The following is a 19,047-nucleotide window of genomic DNA, read 5'->3' as shown; positions in this document are numbered from 1 at the left end:
ACTTTACTTGAGTATTTCCAATTTCCATTACTTTTACTTCTACTCCACTACATCTCAGAGGCAAATATTGTACTTTTACTCCACTACATTTACTTGAAAACTTTAGTTACTAGTTACTTTTCAGATGTAAATTATGATATAATGAAACATACATTAACCACTTTAGCCCTATTTTATACCTAGGCTATTTGAAAATAGCAGATCTACAAGCTCACAACGCGTCGCAGCGCGACGCGTTGTGAGCTTGTAGATCGGCTATTTTCAAATATTTAGTACTTTTACTTTTGATACTTTAAGTACATTTTGATGCCAATACTTTTGTACTTTTACTCAAGTACATTTTTTATTTTTGACTTTTACTTGTAACAGAGTATTTTTATATTGCAGTATTGGTACTTTTACTTAAGTAACACATTTGAGTACTTTTTCCACCACTGGTGTAGTGCCTCAGTAAACTAGGATCACAGGTAAACCAAGAACCCAGCATCTGTCTAAATCTAAATTAGCCTTGTGGTCAAGAAAAACAAAAAACACGAGCTAGGGATGGGTATCGTTAAGATTCGGATTCTTCTTATCGATCCCAGTTCCGATCGTTTCTCTACGTTGGTTCCAAAATGTAAAAATATGAATTGGGTGAAAGTCGTACAAGCTCCCACTGTTTACAATTTGCAATTTGCTAACAATATTGTTACCTGATGGTTTGGTCTCTCTGTGTGTGTGTGTGTGTGTGTGTGTGTGTGTGTGTGTGTGTGTGTGTGCGTGTGTGCGTCTTTGTGTGCGTGTATCTCAGGTACCAGGAGCTGCTGGATGTGAATCAGTCGGTGTTGTACGTGTGGAGTTGTGGGGTGCGTTGGCTGGCCGTCAGACTGGATGTGATCAGCGTGTTTCTCATCTGTATTACAGCTGTTCTTGTGTTGCTGATGCACGGACAAGTGGCCCCGCCCTACGCCGGTCTGGCCATATCCTACGCTGTACAGGTCACTATCATTCATTTCAATCAATATCCTACGCTGTACAGGTCACTATCATTCACTTCAATCAATATCCTACACTGTACAGGTCACTATCATTCACTTCAATCAATATCCTACGCTGTACAGGTCACTAACATACACTTCAATCAATATCCTACGCTGTACAGGTCACTAACATTCACTTCAATCAATATCCTACGCTGTACAGGTCACTAACATTCACTTCAATCAATATCCTACGCTGTACAGGTCACTATCATTCACTTCAATCAATATCCTACGCTGTACAGGTCACTAACATACACTTCAATCAATATCCTACGCTGTACAGGTCACTATCATTCACTTCAATCAATATCCTACGCTGTACAGGTCACTATCATTCACTTCAATCAATATCCTACGCTGTACAGGTCACTAACATACACTTCAATCAATATACTACGCTGTACAGGTCACTAACATTCACTTCAATCAATATCCTACGCTGTACAGGTCACTATCATTCACTTCAATCAATATCCTACGTTATAATACTGTACAATACACTCATATTTTCTTTTAAAAGAAACTGCACCAGAAACCCACCTTTTGAAGAATAACATTATACATAAGAAATGGAGTGAAAAGGTTGCAATTAGAGCCTCCTGAGCAGATGTATTTTATTTATAGTTTTGTTGTGTTCAAATAATGTGCAAGTACTATTGCTTTCTATTTAATTACAGTTCTGCTGTTTTTTTGTTTTGTTACAGATCAGGAGGGTCACACAAAGTTTGTCAATGTTTTATGATAAAAATATACTGTAACAGTAAAATGTCTTAATCTAATAGTCCATAGATGCTATGGTATAGTGGTGTAGTTTATAGATGCTATGGTATAATGGTATAATCCATAGTGTAAGATTCCCTGACAATGTGGTGAGAGAGTTGGCTCAGAACACGTAAGATGTTGCTGGCAGACACCTCCAGTTATTTGAAACTGTGACCCGATGAACAAACTCCAGTGTTTCACAGTAACTGTGTTTGGTTGCCGAATGTCATCTAATGTATGTTTGACATGCTGAGTTCCGTAAGCAGCCAGATTGCCTGTGGTGCCAGTTTAGCATATGAAGGAACTTTAGCATCACTGATCGGCTGGCTGCCTTATTTGCCCTAGGGAAGATATGGCAGCGGACCAATCCGTGCAAGTTTATCCCCCTCTCCTTTTATCAATTCCTTCACCCAGGACAAATAAATGCAGGTATGTGATAGAATCAATCAATATATTAGAGTACAATAGAATAGAAACGTCGTGTGTGTGTGTGTGTGTGTGTGTGTGTGTGTGTGTGTGTGTGTGTGTGTGTGTGTGTGTGTGTGTGTGTGTGTGTGTGTGTGTGTGTGTGTGTGTGTGTGTGTGTGTGTGTGTGTGTGTGTGTGTGTGTGTGTGTGTGTGTGTGTGTGTGTGTGTGTGTGTGTGTGTGTGTGTGTCTGTGTAGTTGACAGGACTGTTCCAGTTCACGGTGAGGCTGGCATCAGAGACAGAAGCTCGCTTCACCTCCGTAGAGAGAATACACCACTATATACAGGTACTATACACCAAGGTTGTTATTATTATTTTTTGTTGACGTTTTGATTAGTTTTCAAAGTGGGTTTGTTCTTTAAAGCAGCACTATGTAACTTTCCTCTTCTAACCCTGTTTCCTGCGCAAGCGCTGCAGTGTCTAGGTGAGACATGACCTTTGACACGATCTAAATGTCTCAATAGAAGAGCAGGGAGACAAAATACAACCACCCCAATTGTATAAGTTATATTGTATTAACATACTCTACCATACAGATTGGACAAAATTACATTTTATTCATATAAGAAAAGTTACATAGTGAGACTTAAATTAAAGACGCTCTCTACTAGGCCCCCTCCTGTTTTCACTCTACACTAAATATCGTTGCAGAAAGATGAATACTTGTACCGCTCTATTAACTGTGTGTGTGTGCGTGTGCGTGTGTGTGTGCACGTGCGTGCGTGCGTGCGTGCGTGTGTGTGTTTCAGTCATTGTCCCTGGAGGCTCCTGCTCGTATAAAGAACCGCGCCCCGCCCTGTGATTGGCCCCAGCAGGGGGAGCTGGTGTTTGAGGAGACGGAGATGCGTTACCGTGACAACCTGCCCCTGGTCCTGAAGAGACTGTCCTGTAGGATCAAACCAAAAGAGAAGGTCGGCATCGTTGGACGCACCGGCTCAGGTAGGAGCCTGTCTGTCTGTCTGCTAATAGAAACTACAAAAAAGTGTTTGTTTGATATGACCAAGCCTGCCTAACGATGATGTCACTGATATGTGTCCACTGCCCTCCTCTGAGACACTAGAGTGAGTAGACAGAAATGGTGCCATCTTATAATGAACATTAGTGAGGACCAATTATATGAAGATAATAATATGATTATCTCAGATTTATATAGCGCTTTTCTAAGTACCCAAAGGCGCTTTACAAGGGGGGCGGAGAAAACATCAACAAAAAGAATCAACTTTATTGGGAAAAACACTGAAAAAGGGTTTGTCTGTAGAGTAAAATCAATAAAACAGTGGAACAGTATATTATCTCTCTCTCTCTGTGTCTCTCTCTGTCTCTCTCTCTGTGTCTCTCTCTCTGTGTCTCTCTCTCTGTGTCTCTCTCCAGGTAAATCCTCTCTGGGTGTGGTGTTGTTTCGTTATGGTTAGAGTTAGGGTTAAACAGTGGAACAGTATATTATCTCTCTCTCTCTGTGTCTCTCTCTGTCTCTCTCTCTGTGTCTCTCTCTCTGTGTCTCTCTCTCTGTGTCTCTCTCCAGGTAAGTCCTCTCTGGGTGTGGTGTTGTTTCGTTTGGTGGAGCCTTGTGGAGGTTCCATAAAGATCGATGGCATCAACATCTGTGACATCGGCCTGGCCGACCTCCGCAGCAAGCTGTCAATCATCCCGCAGGAGCCAATCCTCTTCAGCGGAACCATCAGGTAGGAGTGAGGCTAACCGGGGGGGGGGGGGGGGGGGATTCAGTCGGATATAATTAGATCAGTGGTTCTCAACGTGGGGTCCTAGAGCAGGGGTTCTCCAACTTTTATACCATGACCCCATATTATATTTTTGGCAACTCCATCACTTTTTTTTTTTTTTACCGTTTTTTTTGGTTGCCAATGTGCAACCCCAACGGCACCTTCCCGCGACCCATGTTTGAGAACCGCTGTCCTAGAGGGGATTCCAAGGGGTCCCCAGCTAAACTGACTGATACTCAGGAGCCAAATGGACCCTTATCCGTTTGTAACTCAGAGAGTGTACAAGTACATTCTGTACATTCAGGATTTAACAGTGTAGATTGGTGTCCCAGAGATACCAGTGGCATCCGTGGTCTATTGCATATCAAACTGGGGGTCCTTAAAATGAGAAGAATTGAGAATCACTGAATTAGACTCTCTACACATAAATAAATGATGTGTTGTTTTGAAATGCTGGCATGTTATGAAAATGTTAGCATTTTAAAACAAACTGCCATGACAATATGTTGTTGTTCTAGGTCAAATCTGGACCCTTCTAACCAATACCAGGATGACAAGATATGGGATGCGCTGGAGAGAACACACATGAAGGAGTGTGTGAGTAACACACACACACACACACACACACACACACACACACACACACACACACACACACACACACACACACACACACACACACACACACACACACACACACACACACACACACCACAAGTAAGACGCGCGAACGCGGTAAGCGAACGCAAAAAAAGAAAAAAAAGAATGAAAAAAAGTATTTAAAAAAAAGTAACCAATAATTTTTTTTTTTTTTTTTTTTTTTAAATCTGCGTTAAAAGGAGCATCTTAGAAAATAGAAATTCACAAAAAAAAAACTTGGAATGTTTTTGAACAATTCAACAAAGTGTTTGAAGTGCCTGTTTCACCCACTTCCGGGGGGCGGAGCCAAAATCCGAGCCCGATGTATTTGTTCGTAGACCCCCACTTAGGGGGGGTAGAAAAAGTTTGGGAGCGATTCGGGCACTTTTCATTTAACATGGGGTTTCAATGGGGAGTTTTTAGGAGCCTTCTCCGGGACGTGGCTTCCGGGGGAAGGGGCGGGCTTAAACGCAACCTTGACAGGTGTGTTCAGTTTTCAAAGACCTTTCATTTAATGTATGGTACGTCTAAATTGGACATTTACTTATCTCAGAGGAGCTGCACACAGGCAGTGCACACAGGCAGTGCACACAGAGACACAACCCAAGCAGGGTTACATAGTAAGCTCCACTTGGTCGGAGGCGCGGCTTCGCCGCGCCTCCTCCCGCGTTCGCAATAAGTTCAGCCCACTTTGCTCCCTGCATTCTGTCTATATAAATAGACAGAATGCAACATTTGTCAACATTTAATGCTTTTTTAATCTCTTAATGTTCTGTTTATCCAGTCTTAGTCCTAGTGCTTAAGCAGCACTCTCAGAGCTGTTGGCCTCACCCTGATCATTCCCTGCTGCTGGCTCTACTCCTACACCCAGAGAGCAGGAATTATAATGTCCCTGTGGTGAAGTTCCTGAATTAAGTTCCTGGCTGCGGTCAAAAAGGGGGCTTACTGCTTTCCTTAGAGTCCTTCACTTGCCGGGTTCACCATTTAAGCCGTATACTTTGTAGATCTGCTATTTTTGCAATTTCTTGACATTCTTATTTTTTTGGGGGAAAAATATGTATAATATATGTATAATAAAATGCTCAAAATAGGGATGGATGCCAGGTTGAAAGTTGTTAAAAAAATACTATTCAGACATTTTGTTATTTTCTATCCACCTATCCATGTTTCCTATCTCACCCTTGTGTCCTATTACCTGCCCTTATGACCTGTCTCCTATCCTTGTGTCCTAGGTGTCTCAGCTGCCTCTGAAGTTGGACTCTGAAGTGGTGGAGAATGGAGAGAACTTCTCTGTTGGAGAGAGACAGCTGCTGTGTGTGGCCAGAACTCTGCTCAGACAGTGTAAGGTAGGTTGATGTTTAACCTGCAGCGCAGGTAGGTCATGGTTAGGTAGACAATGGTCAGGTAGGTCATGGTTAGGTAGACAATGGTCAGGTAGGTCATGGTTAGGTAGACAATGGTCAGGTAGGTTATGGTTAAGTGGGTTATTGCGAACGCGGAAGGAGGCGCGGCGAAGCCGCGCCTCCGACCAAGTGGAGCTTCCTATGTAACCCTGCTCAGGTTGTGTGTGTGTGTGTGTGTGTGTGTGTGTGTGTGTCTGTCCGTCTGTGTTCACCTCTCATTGGCTGCATGCACCCATGTGACTCACATGCGTGCACTGCCTGTAAGCAGCCACCCGAGTGCGCCAGAGTGCAGGAATTTAGACAATGCACACCAGCCTGACACACACACACACACACACACACACACACACACACACACACACACACACACACACACACACACACACACACACACACACACACACACACACACTGTCAATGTTCTCTCCCCATCACGGTGAAATAACACGGATTACAAGTCTGTAAATACACAATATTTTCGAGCTGCGTTCGCTTCCAGCGTTCGCGCGTCTTACTTGTTATGGTTAGGTATGTCATGGTTAGGTAGGTCCTGGTTAGGTAGGTCCTGGTTACGGTTAGGTAGGTTATGGTAATGTAGGTTACTAGAGGTTCGGGCCACTACGCGGCCCTCACATCTAGTAGCCTAGGCCCTTACATCTAGTAGCCTACAACTATCTATATATATATATTAGGGCTGTCAAACAATTAAAAACTTCATGATTTCATAATAGTGTAGTGGAGTAAAAGTACAATATTTGCCTGTGAGCTTGTAGATCTACTATTTTCAAAATATTTTTAATATATTTTGAACTTGTGAAATGGGACATTCTGCACAATGAGTAGGCCTACTTTTACTTTTGGTACTTTAAGTAGATTTTGATGCCAATACTTTGGCGTCGCAGCGCGACGCGTTGTGAGCTTGTAGATCTGCTATTTTCAGAGCACAGCACCTGAGCGCAACCAAACATAAAATGACTTGTCTTTTAGTTCTACTGGATCTCTTCTCCACTAGTTCCCTCCCTGACATTTTAGTCTAGTTTTTATTTGTTGACGAAACTGTCAATACATTTACTCTTAGTTTTAGGCATCGTAGCCTAGTTTTTATTTAGTTTTCGTCAGTGAAAAAAGGTAGTCGCCGAAATCTTTTTGTCATAGTTTTAGTCGACAAAATCAACACTGCTCTGAATGTGAGCGAGCCAAACGTTCTGAATCTGAATTTACGATCCAAATGAAACCAGCTCAGCCCTAATATTCATATATACAATAGATAACAGGAAATCTTCAAATATATTTCTCACATCTTGCTATGCACACAAAAACAGACAAATAATTATGATACCTGACTTTCAAATAGGCCTATTGGAATACCAAATGTTCAACACAGAATCTCTTTTAACTGAGAAATGAACCAACATCCTGTTTGTAATAAAGTGTGATTGTTTTTTTTCTGACAATATTTTTTATGAATACGATGTCATTTTGTCCAATCTGTAATGTAGAGTATGTTAATACAATATAACTTAGCTGGTCTCCCTGCCCTTCTATTGAGACATTTAGATCCTGTGTCTAGGTTGGACATGACCTTTAATCCTATTTCTGGTTTGACACAAATTTTGACCTGAAGGTCAATCCCCTTATTTATCCCCTGAGGAAGCAGGCAGGCTCTACTAGACCAATTGTAAAAATGTCAGCACTTGGCAGGAGACTCGGGTTCAAATCCAGGGTAGAACAGGATAGTTAGCTTTAAGACACAGAATCAGTTTTTATGTGGAGCAAGATTATTTCTGTGACCAACGACAGCCAGCCGCCATCAGCAATGTTAACTTAATATCCACCTACAGTTGTCTAATGCATCATATTCAATCAAAACCCAAACTTTTCAAATAAACACATCATTACAAACTGCCATTAAATGTCAAAATTGTATTTGTTTTCCTCATTTAATAATAGCTCCGCCTATGTCTGCAAAGTAACTCCCCCTCACGCTCGCACATGAGCGAACACACACACACACACACACACACACACACACACACACACACACACACACACACACACACACACACACACACACACACACACACACACACACACACACACACACACACGAGATGGAGAGATGGAGCACTGCACTGCTGCGGAATAACGCCTACGGCGATGTTTACCTTCCTCTGCTCATGCTCGAGAGAGAGTACAACTATTGGTTGTTGACAATGTTAGTGTCAATCCAGTAATGACTGTCACGACTTGCAATAAAATCAGATCGGAATAGAATCGGAGCCCGGGTAAAGTTGGCTTAAACTACCACCTTACACCAAACGATTGATTAACGACTGAGTGATGGGAGCGTGCCGCAAATCGTCCTGGTTTTGTTACGACTTGACTGCAACCGTGAAATGGTTTTGAAAGTCGGTTGGTGTAAGGCATTAGGCATTAGGTAGGTTATGATTAGGTATGTTATAAATGGTTATGGTCAGTTCAGGTTAATTGTGATTGATTGATTGAATACTTAGTCAGAAAAGTAAACAGCACGTGGTACAGTAAGACATTAAAGCTAAAAAGATAACACAAAAAAAACCTGGGTACTTGTTTCCATTTTGGTCCTATGTATTCAATTCATCAACACAATAATACATGTCACAAGTAAGACGCGCGAACGCGGTAAGCGAACGCACAAAAAAAATTATAATAATGAAAACAAATATTAAAAAAAAAAGTAACCAATAAAAAAAAAATACAAAAGAAATCTAAGTTACAAGGAGCATCTTAGAAAAATACAAATTCACAAAAAAAAAACTTTGAATGTTTTTGAATAATTCAACAAAGTGTTTGAAGTGCCTGTTTCACCCACTTCCGGGGGGCGGAGCCAAAATCCGAGCCCGAAGTATTTGTTCGTAGACCCCCACTTAGGGGGGGTAGAAAAAGTTTCGGAGCGATTCGGGCACTTTTCATTTAACATGGGGTTTCATGGGGGCGGCCCACAAAAAGCAGGCTCTAGGTGGCGCTGTGGCAGAAAACGGTGGCGCGGCGCTGTCAGACATAGGATAGGCTCCTGTCCTCTGTATTACTTTCTGTTTAAAAGAGACTGAGGTGCTCTTATTATTAAATGGGGGGGAATATTGCCTAGGGCTCCAAATTGCCTAGGGCCGGTCCTGGGTATGAGGGTATTGAGGGCACTGAGGGCACTGTCTCTTTGACTATATCTTAAATACCAACCCCAGTGATATTTGCTTAATCCTGTCTTCTACCCTGAGCTATGGTTAGGGTAAACAGCACTCAGATAGTGGATGTTCAATTTAACAGGTTAGACACATGACTTTACTTACAGTACACTAGGTTTAGTGCAAATAAGATGCTATTATGACTTTACTTAAAGCACATTAGGTTTGGTGTAAATAAGATCTTATTTTGACTCAACTTACTGTAGGCCTACATTAGGTTTGGTGTAGATAAGATCTTATTATGACTTAACTTACTGTAGGCCTACACTAGGTTTGGTGTAAATAAGATTATTATAGGATGTGTATTGTAATGATTCCTCCCAGGTTCTGATCGTTGACGAGGCCACGGCAGCGATGGACGCAGAGACGGACGCTCTGATTCAGGAGACAATAAGGACGTCTTTTGAGGACGTCACCACTCTGACGATCGCCCACCGCCTCCACACCGTGCTCAACTCCGACAGAATCATCGTCCTCAGCCAGGGACAGGTCAGGGTGCTGTAAACACAATGTCACACAAGTTCAATTCCATTGTTTGATTCAATACAATACATACAATTACAATACAATACAACAATACATATTGGAATAAAACTCAGTAGCATCATAAGGTATATTTACAGAGAGAAAGAGGGGTGGGGAGTTCCAAAAAACTAGATATGTTGTGGACACACACACACACACACACACACACACACACACACACACACACACACACACACACACACACACACACACACACACACACACACACACACACACACACACAGAGAGAGAGAGAGATTTGCTGAATGTATAGTAGGATGTAGACGTAGTTATACAAAACACCAAATTGCATAACGTTTATTTTAAATGTATTTCCTGTTTCCTGATCTGATTGGCTCAGGTGGTGGAGTTTGACGAGCCCGCTAAGCTGCTGGCCAATGAGAACTCCAGATTGTGTGCCATGCTGGCTGCTGTGGAGAACAAGATATCTGTCAGAGGATGAGGAGGAGGAGAGGAGAACAAGATATCTGTCAGAGGATGAGGAGGAGGAGAGGAGAACAAGATATCTGTCAGAGGATGAGGAGGAGGAGAGGAGAAAAAGATATCTGTCATAGGATGAGGAGGAGGAGAGGAGAACAAGATATCTGTCATAGGATGAGGAAGAGGAGAGGATGAGGATGGAGTGTCCAGTATGAACTAGGTGATATTTTTATTATTATTATTATTATTAGACAGTGGAGCCTCTTCTCTTCAGACATCAAAGCTGTGATGTGAAGACATGGCAGCAGGTCCACACACAGTCAGTATTCAGTTCAGCTCCAAATGGAGCTATCTTCATTTATCAATAATGACCACACTGTTCATTATACTGCTTATTACACGGTACTTAAGTACCATCATCAGTAACTTGACACAAAGTGTAACAACTACAATTATTTTATGGATTTAAAAATATCTCATTGCTTCAACTAAAGAAAACGGTCCATTACTCTACATTTGCCACAGGTGACCAATCAGAATCGAGCATTCAGAAAAGCTATGAAATAATATATATATATATATATATATAAATATCAGCATAAACCTAGTCTATATACAGTAGTCTATATTCAAATCCCGGACCGGACCCAAATTATGTAAAATTCCTTCCTTTTAGTTATTATGTTGCAACCTTTTACCCTAGACAAAGGGCCATAACAACAATTTAAACCTAGTCAGTATACAATATAAACTTAGTCAAAATACAGTATAAACCTATACAGCATAAACATAGGCTGTATATAAACCTAGTATGCAAACACAGTCTATGAAAACCTATTTGTTATATAAACCTATTCTATTACATAAACCTAATCTGTATGTAAGCTTAATCTATACACGTCTGGTCTTCATGTTAATCTAGTTTGTACAGGATATAAACCTAGTACTGTATGTAAATACACCTAATCTGTAGATAAACCCAGTATAGTTTGTATATATATCATAAACCTGGTCTTACATATAACCCTATTACAGTATGTATATAAACCTGGTCTTACATATAACCCTAGTGCAGTATGTATATAAACTGGTCTTATACATATAACCCTAGTGCAGTATGTATATAAACTGGTCTTATACATATAACCCTAGTGCAGTATGTATATAAACCTGGTCTTATATAACCCTTCCTTGCTTCCTTACTCAATCAAGAAGTTGATGTCGTACAGTATGTTTTTAAATATACAAAAACTGTAAAAAGAAAAAAAAAAACATTTCAGTGAAAATATGTCTTGAGTGGCCAAAGCATATTTTTACGGTCCAAAATATATTTTCATGTGAAATATGTGTAATATATTTTTGTCTGTGTGGTGTTTTTCCATAAAGGAGACAGAGCCTCCTTTTTATAAAAGGTTTGTTTTTAAAGGTGAGATATGAATCCAGTCTAAATCAGATCATAATTCCCATGTTTATCCCACTGAATAACGTTTTTTTTGTAATTTTTTGCAATAACATTTTTGTTTCATTTATTGCTGCTGTTTCAAAAAAATATCACAATAAGCCTAGCACAAATGTTATTTTATTTCCATTTTATTATTTCCAGATTATTATTACTGAAAGTATTTTGCTTTAGTGTTTAAATAATTTAGCTTTATCATGAAAATATACATAATCAATGTGTGTTAATGATGTTTATGTAATGATAACCCTGAACCATACAATTAGGGCTGCAGCTATCGACTATTTTATTAGTGATTATTCTGTCCATTACTTTTTTGATTAATTGAATTATCGAGTAGTGCGTTTTTTTTATGGTAAAGAAAATGTATATATCAAAGAATCGATTAACCACTTGAGCTTATACTTTATCGCACAACTGTGTTGTCTGTCGTGCAAAACTTCACTATAAAACCTTTTTTTAAGCTTTTTGCCTAGAATGACCCAAACTTGGAATCCATTATTAGTCAATTATTTAATGACATTTTTGCTTATAAATTATCTTTTTCTTATGGATTAAATCGATTAGTTTGATTAACTGATGCGACTCTAGATGCACTGTTGATGTGAGTCACTTCTGTCAGATTCACAATTGTGTGTGTGTTTTTTTTTTTACCTTCTAGAAAATGGATACTGTGCATGGCGCAGTTTGATGATGTCCCTTTGTCCCCTACCCTGTCCTTGAGTCAGGCAGCACTATGTAGTTTGGGGTATCAGTAGCCACTTTGGACACAAATAACATGGCAGCCGAGCCAACGTCTTTGACTTCATTACCCAAGAGTAGTACCCAAGAATGTCCGGCCAGGATGCGCTGTGATTGGCTAGTCTTCGCTCTGACTGGCAGTTCTGCCTTGGTGCCTTGGCAAATGCCAGGATAAAATTCATTGTCTCCCCTCTATACATAGTAATACAGTCACCCCATGAGTCTATACATTTATGGAAGGTTGATTGTTATTGCTTACACATGTAACTTTATAATTTTGTGGGACATAATATGCTATAGTTGTAAAAGTTACATAGTGCTGCTTTAATGGGTCACAAATTGTTGTGACACACTTGTCAGATAGAAACACATCTGCCTTAGTCTTTTTTTGTGAAATCAGTCGTTATAGGCTTAAATTGTCAAAGTGAAAATAGCACATCTACAAGCTCACAACAAGAAATGCAACACTATTCACTATTCATCATACAATAAAGTACAAATGTCTATATAGGGGTTTATAAAGACGAGCTGAAATTGTATTTTGAGAGCGTTTACATTTCTGTACCGTGACATATTTCCTATCTCTCTCAAAGACAGAATCTGTCTGTACAAAATGCAGCACTGCCCTCTAGTGTCGAGCATGATGAATAGCCCTGTGTGGAAGATTGATTGACAGGCGCTTATCATAATATTATTGGTTAAAGTTCCATTTCAGTTTGACAGGAAGTTATTAATGTTGGACTTTTGATATAAAAATACACAAAAAACAATGAATTAGTTTTTTGGCCTATACTGTTAACTATGTCCCCCAATATAAACATGCTCTAAAAGGGTGAAAAACATATTTTCTATTTCAGCTCGTCTTTAAGTGGTTAAAATGTGTGGAAACCACAATAAACCGCCGGCACCATTTTGTTACACAGATGTGACATTCCAAAGTTTCAGAGAGCCTGCCATTGGCACTTCAGTGGAACATCAGTGGATTGTCCAAGCATTGTCACACGGACAAAGGGGGGGATTTGCGAAGTGTGAAATTATGCCAGCCAGGTGTGAATTGGCCTCTTTTCACAAAAGGCAAATCAAGAATGACAAAGGGGGGGGAAAGACTTTACAGGTAAAAATTCAGGAAAAGTGAAGAGAAGAATGAAGAGGTCAGATGTCATGTCTGTACTTGCTCAGTCGTGAGCCGTTTAACGTGTCTTCACTGTTTAACAACAGCTGCTTCATTCTAAATGAGAGTTGAGACATGTGTTGTCACATGACACACGTATGCTTCCTGTGTGTCACTAAACGGTTGATAGAGCCATTCCATCAGTGAATCTAATCTGTATGTTAGGTCTCGTGTTTCTACTGTGTAGCAACATACATGCATTTCTGATGAGTTTCAACAAGTTGTAAATCGTTGCTGTCGGGCAGAAACCTCATATCTCCATATTCAAACTTTTTGTGTTATTTCGTTAATTAACGCCCTACTTGATCATACTACAGCGTCACACGAAAGTATCAAAAGTAGCAGATCCACAAGCTCGAAACACGGACATTTGACATTCGGACATATGAGGTTTCCACCCGATAGAGACAAAATATGAGTCAAACGGTGGAGTTAACAAGGAACAGGTACAGGGTCCAACATTACCACTTGACTAATGCGGTTTTGTCTACTCTATATCAGCCCCTTGAGACGGTAACTAGCCATTGTTTGCGGATCCTATATTGCAAATATTTGAGCAGGCTGGTGAAATAGTCAAAGTGTATGTAGACGGTCAAATAAGAATGTCAAAGTTAAGCCAGATTTATACTTAGTCGCACGACGGTGTCACACATTTAAAATACAAGATCACAGCACGTAGCAACGCATTGTGAGCTTGTATATCTGCTGTTTTGCAGTGTGTGACACAGCCGTTTAGCGATGGAAGATAAATTAGTCTCCATTCAGTCTCCAGCCAAGTTTCTGTAACACGTTACCTCCTAACAGGACTGTCTGTCTGTCTGTCTGTCTGTCTGTCTGTCTGTCTGTCTGTCTGTCTGTCTGTCTGTCTGTCTGTCTGTCTGTCTGTCTGTCTTGTCTTGTCTTGTCTGTCTGTCTTGTCAGTCAGTCAGTCAGTCAGTCAGTCAGTCAGTCAGTCAGCCTGTCAGTAATTTGTAGTATTTTTTATAACAGCTTCTTTAACATGAGGTCATAGCTGCCAGGGGAGGGAGGTTACTGCTTTGAAACTATGTTAATAAAACTATTTTAAGATTACAGTTTAGTCTGTCTTTCTGTGTGTGTGTGTGTGTGTGTGTGTGTGTGTGTGTGTGTGTGTGTGTGTGTGTGTGTGTGTGTGTGTGTGTGTGTGTGTGTGTGTGTGTGTGTGTGTGTGTGTGTGTGTGTGTGTGTGTGTGTGTGTGTGTGTGTGTGCGCGAGAGCGTGCGTGCGTGATGAGCCCTATAGTGTATGCGTATGTGCGAGCGTGTGTGTGTGGTATAGCGTTAAATCAGGTGCTCAGTAGCATAAATATACATGTAGACACCACATTGACCACAGCTGTTCATTGGATTCTCTATGGTTCTCTCGATAATTAGAACCATCAGAACTCCCTGAATTCTCAACAGATTTCCAAGTGGTTTGGCTTGTTATAAATGTTCGATATGTACTTAAAACGTAATGTATTCATATTGTGGGGCATTTCGCTCTCAAAATAACCTTTCTGTGTGTTATCTCTCTGTTATCCTGGAAATACAGGGGGTCTGAGTCCATGTTTACTATTGAGGGCTTAAGTGATTAAATGTCTGAAATAAACAACACAACACTGATGATAGTCAATCAAGCTATCTATGAAATCTATGAAAAAGTTTAATCTGTAACACAATTGTGTACAATGTAGTGGAGGTCCCTGCTTCATCTCTCCCTCAGCGAAGGGGTCCTTGACCTAAAAAAACATTGAAGACCCCTGGTTTAGGCTCATTGTCATGTTGCAAACTGCAGCCAAACAGTTTTGTTTGTTCAAGCGATTATGTTGGCGATTACCAGCAGGAACAGACAAACAGACCTTTACTCTGTTTAATGCCCAAAACAAACTTCTAACCCAACTGCATGAAAGCCCTCAGTGATCACAGTTCATATTTTAACCACATGAACCCATAACGTCTCTATTCTGAGGGCGAACATCCGGTGAAAATAATATAAAACTAGAAATAGTGCTCCTCGGAGCACAGGTCTCCGCCAGGTCAGGTATTATTGTGGGCAAGCAATGTTCGGAATTCGCCAATCAGGCTGGAATGTGAAAAATCGGAACGATCATACAGATCCATCTTGAGATAATGTGTACAGATTTGCCCGATGTTTGGGCAACATTTGTTGGAGTAATATAAAAAAAACTTGTTTTGCAAAAAATGTGTCCGTGCAAAGTGTCACCGCAATCGGATGCTGCGTTCATGATTTGTGGCATTTTGTTCTAAACAGGCCACTCGCTATTTGCATTTTATTTTTATTTTCCTTTCTGTTATTTTATTGTGTTGCGTTTTTAATTGTGATATGGATCTCCCTGGGTCTGAAATAAAGATTGAATTGAATTGAAGTGAGATTGAAGTGATTCTGAGCTTTTACTAGGGGATTTCCGAAAAACTGTATTGAGCTTTTACTTAAAAACTCGAGGTGATTGCATTATGACCCAAGGTACAATTAAGTAGGCACATTTTACAAAACTAGATTTTCAGGGCGCTATGCGGCCTTCAAACCTATAGGTAGGTGTTGCGTTGATAAGAACAATGGTCACGGAAGTATGCCCATAAAGTTTTTTCTCCTGTTGATTAATTTGTCTGTCTGTCTGTCTGTCTCAGGCTTATGATTATTATTCCTTTTTTAACCTTTATGTATCCATGGTATGCTGAGCACGGGTGCTCTTTTTCAGCAAGGCTCTGCTTGATTGATTGATTGAATATTTTATTAGACAGAAATGTAAAAACAGCACGAGTAGCCTACAGTCAAACACTTTGTCTAAAACTATGAATGCTTAACATTCACACAGACACGCACTCATTAAAACCTGGGAGCTGCCCAGTAGCTCTTCAAACGAACATCCTATTAACAAGCATTAATTAATAATATAATTAAAATACCTTATCAGATGCTTATTAACCTTATTATTTGTTAATAAAAGCTACAGTATATGATTGTTTATAACAGCATTGTTAATACTATTAACAATCATTAATTAACAGATAATAAGTTACTTATAAGTCCTTATAAGATGCTTATCAAACGTATTATTTGTTAATAAAGCTATATAATGTTTGTAATAGCATTGTTAATACACTTATTGTTATATTAAACCCTAATAAGCATGAATGTTTATTAACCTTATATAAAGGTAGGGTAAGTGATTTTCTTTGGTTAAAATAAGTGTTAAATAGCTCTTTATTTTGATAGTACTCATTGCTATAGAGTGTTTGTTCAGTAAAAGAAGTCTCCTTGTCTCTCCAGCTCTTTATAAAACAGAAAATGCATTTTCGTTTCAGTTTCAGTTTCATTTCCAATTTTATCCAATCAGGATAGAGAACTCAATCAGGATATAGATTAAACAAGTGAAATTGGAAGTGATGACACTAAGAAATGAGCAGGCAAAATTGGAACTGGAAAAACTATAAAAATGAATTATAATATTTAATATAATTATTAAAGAGCTGGAGAGACGGGGAGACTCCTGTTACTGAACAAACACTCTATAGCAATGATTACTATCAGAATATAGTGCTTTAACCTTTTAACAAAATACTTTTTGTTTTAACCAAAAAATATCACTTACCCTACCTTTAATAAGGCTTTATAAGTGTTAATAATAACATTGCAAACTCATTTTTGTTATATTATAAGGCCATAACAAGCATTGATTAATAGTTAATAAGGCACTTATTAAGTCCTTATAAGATGCTTACTAACCTTATGTGTTATACTTATACACAGTGTACTCATGTTTATTGTTAGATTATAACATTATAACTTTGAAACACTTTTTGGGTGATTTTAACGTCTACTCTGGCTTTCGTGTGCCATTTTTTTGTGTTGCTTAATTCAGTATTTAGATTAAAGTGAAATAATAACCCTTTAAGAGCATTAAAGGGATATTTCACTTTCACTCTTACTGCTCCTTTGTCTAGTGGGAAGCTAATACAAAGTAGAACCCTTTACTCAGTTTATACAATGTATCTTTGTTATTAAATAACCAGTACTGACTGACTACTTCTTTCTTTTAAATATAAAAGGAAAGGAAGAGGAAGGTGCATGGCTTTTGATTGATTGAATACTTTTGATTTATTTTATTTAAGTCAGAAATGTCAGAAGACATTTAGGCTAAAAGGATGAAAAAGAAGGACATTCTGGGGCCTTTTTTCCCTATGTATTCAATTCATCAACATAGCATAAAAAAACTATAATAATACATGTCATCAACAAATACAAAACACAATTATATACAAACTCCTACACAGGATCTCTGCTATTCAATTGCTGCCACACACTACTGCTGCTGCTGCTGCTGCTGCTGCTGTCAAAGCTTGCCTCCACCACCACCCAAGCCTCCACCTAGTATGTTATTCAATAGGACTCAGATTGGGCTGTAACCCATGCTCAAATTTGGAGTGGCACCTAGTGAGAGACACATTTGGAGTGACACACATCACAAGCTGGCCACATAACATCCCAGATCACCCACATGATCCAACTTTTCTATCAGCATTGATTACTATTCTCACTCTGCTTGTTAATAGTTTTGCTCTGTTATAACTCGCAGACACATTTTATCCCGGGTTTGCTTGCGTGTCCTGTGCTGTTTCATGACTCCTTAGCTGCTGTGGTCTGACCCGCTAGCCTTTTTTTAGCCTTTTTTAATGAAAGTCAAAACAGTTCCTTGAAGTGGTGGAAGGTTGACTTGATGGAATCAGAGAAAAGCCTCTATAGTATCTACTGTATATGGCCTGGTGCTGTTGTGTTTAGTTTGGACGTACAGCCGCTCCCACATGTCAGAGTGCTGCTGCTCAAAGCTGAGCCTTTTCTCCAGAGCCGTCAGTTGAGACTGGAGCTCCTCGGTGACGGAAGAAGGAGCTCCTTCCCCAGCCCTGCTGCTCCGCTCGTCTAACTCCATCCTTAGCTGGTCTGTGACGCTGTGCTCTTTGTGCACCTCGTCCTTCAGCCTCTGGTTTTCCAGCAATAAGGTGTCGGCTGCAGCTGCAGCCCCCTTCTCCTCGAGGTCTGCGTGCTGAGAGCACAGGGTCTTCATCTCGTTGTGCATATTGATCAGGGACACCCTCTACCATTCCAGAGACTTTTTCAACAGCTGGTTCTCTGTCGTCGACCTCTCCTGCTCGGACTGCATGGCGGCCACCTTCTCAGAAGTGAGTTTCAGCTTGGTGGCCAGGTCATCTCTCTGGGTCTGGGCGGTGGCGTAGACGCAAAGATGACGACGACCAGCACCAGGGGAAGGCCTTGATGTCTTGTCATGCCTCGGCGTGCCATGCACTGCATGCCTCAGGCTCTGTCACCTTGCAGGTGGTGCTGCTACCTCCTTCCACCTTCATCTCTGAACCACCATAGTGGAGCCACCTTCCTTCTCATCCTCGCCCATGCTGCAGTCTCTACCACAGTGGGGTAGAGACGTTCAAAGGTGTCTC

At 40.2% G+C, this 19,047-nt stretch overlaps 1 protein-coding gene across 1 annotated transcript in view; it reads left to right on the top strand.

Annotated features, from left to right (window-relative positions):
* The window catches only part of abcc5 (ATP-binding cassette, sub-family C (CFTR/MRP), member 5), a 36,478-nt gene extending 21,923 nt beyond the window's left edge, over window positions 1–14,555 (top strand). The window contains exons 21-28 of the mRNA XM_080429274.1: window positions 791–977; window positions 2,449–2,538; window positions 3,002–3,191; window positions 3,775–3,934; window positions 4,492–4,570; window positions 5,845–5,958; window positions 9,561–9,725; window positions 10,123–14,555. Coding sequence (XP_080285400.1) covers window positions 791–977; window positions 2,449–2,538; window positions 3,002–3,191; window positions 3,775–3,934; window positions 4,492–4,570; window positions 5,845–5,958; window positions 9,561–9,725; window positions 10,123–10,224 — 1,087 coding nt within the window. The 3' untranslated portion in view covers window positions 10,225–14,555. The remainder of the gene's footprint in view (window positions 1–790; window positions 978–2,448; window positions 2,539–3,001; window positions 3,192–3,774; window positions 3,935–4,491; window positions 4,571–5,844; window positions 5,959–9,560; window positions 9,726–10,122) is intronic.
* The last annotated feature ends 4,492 nt before the right edge of the window (window positions 14,556–19,047 follow it).

This window comes from Gymnoscopelus braueri (assembly GCF_963280865.1).
Source record: "Gymnoscopelus braueri genome assembly, chromosome: 5".
In the NCBI taxonomy this organism is placed as follows: Eukaryota; Metazoa; Chordata; class Actinopteri; order Myctophiformes; family Myctophidae; genus Gymnoscopelus; species Gymnoscopelus braueri.
The sequence above is the reverse complement of the archived record's forward strand: the minus strand, read 5'-3'. Positions and strand labels throughout refer to the sequence as shown.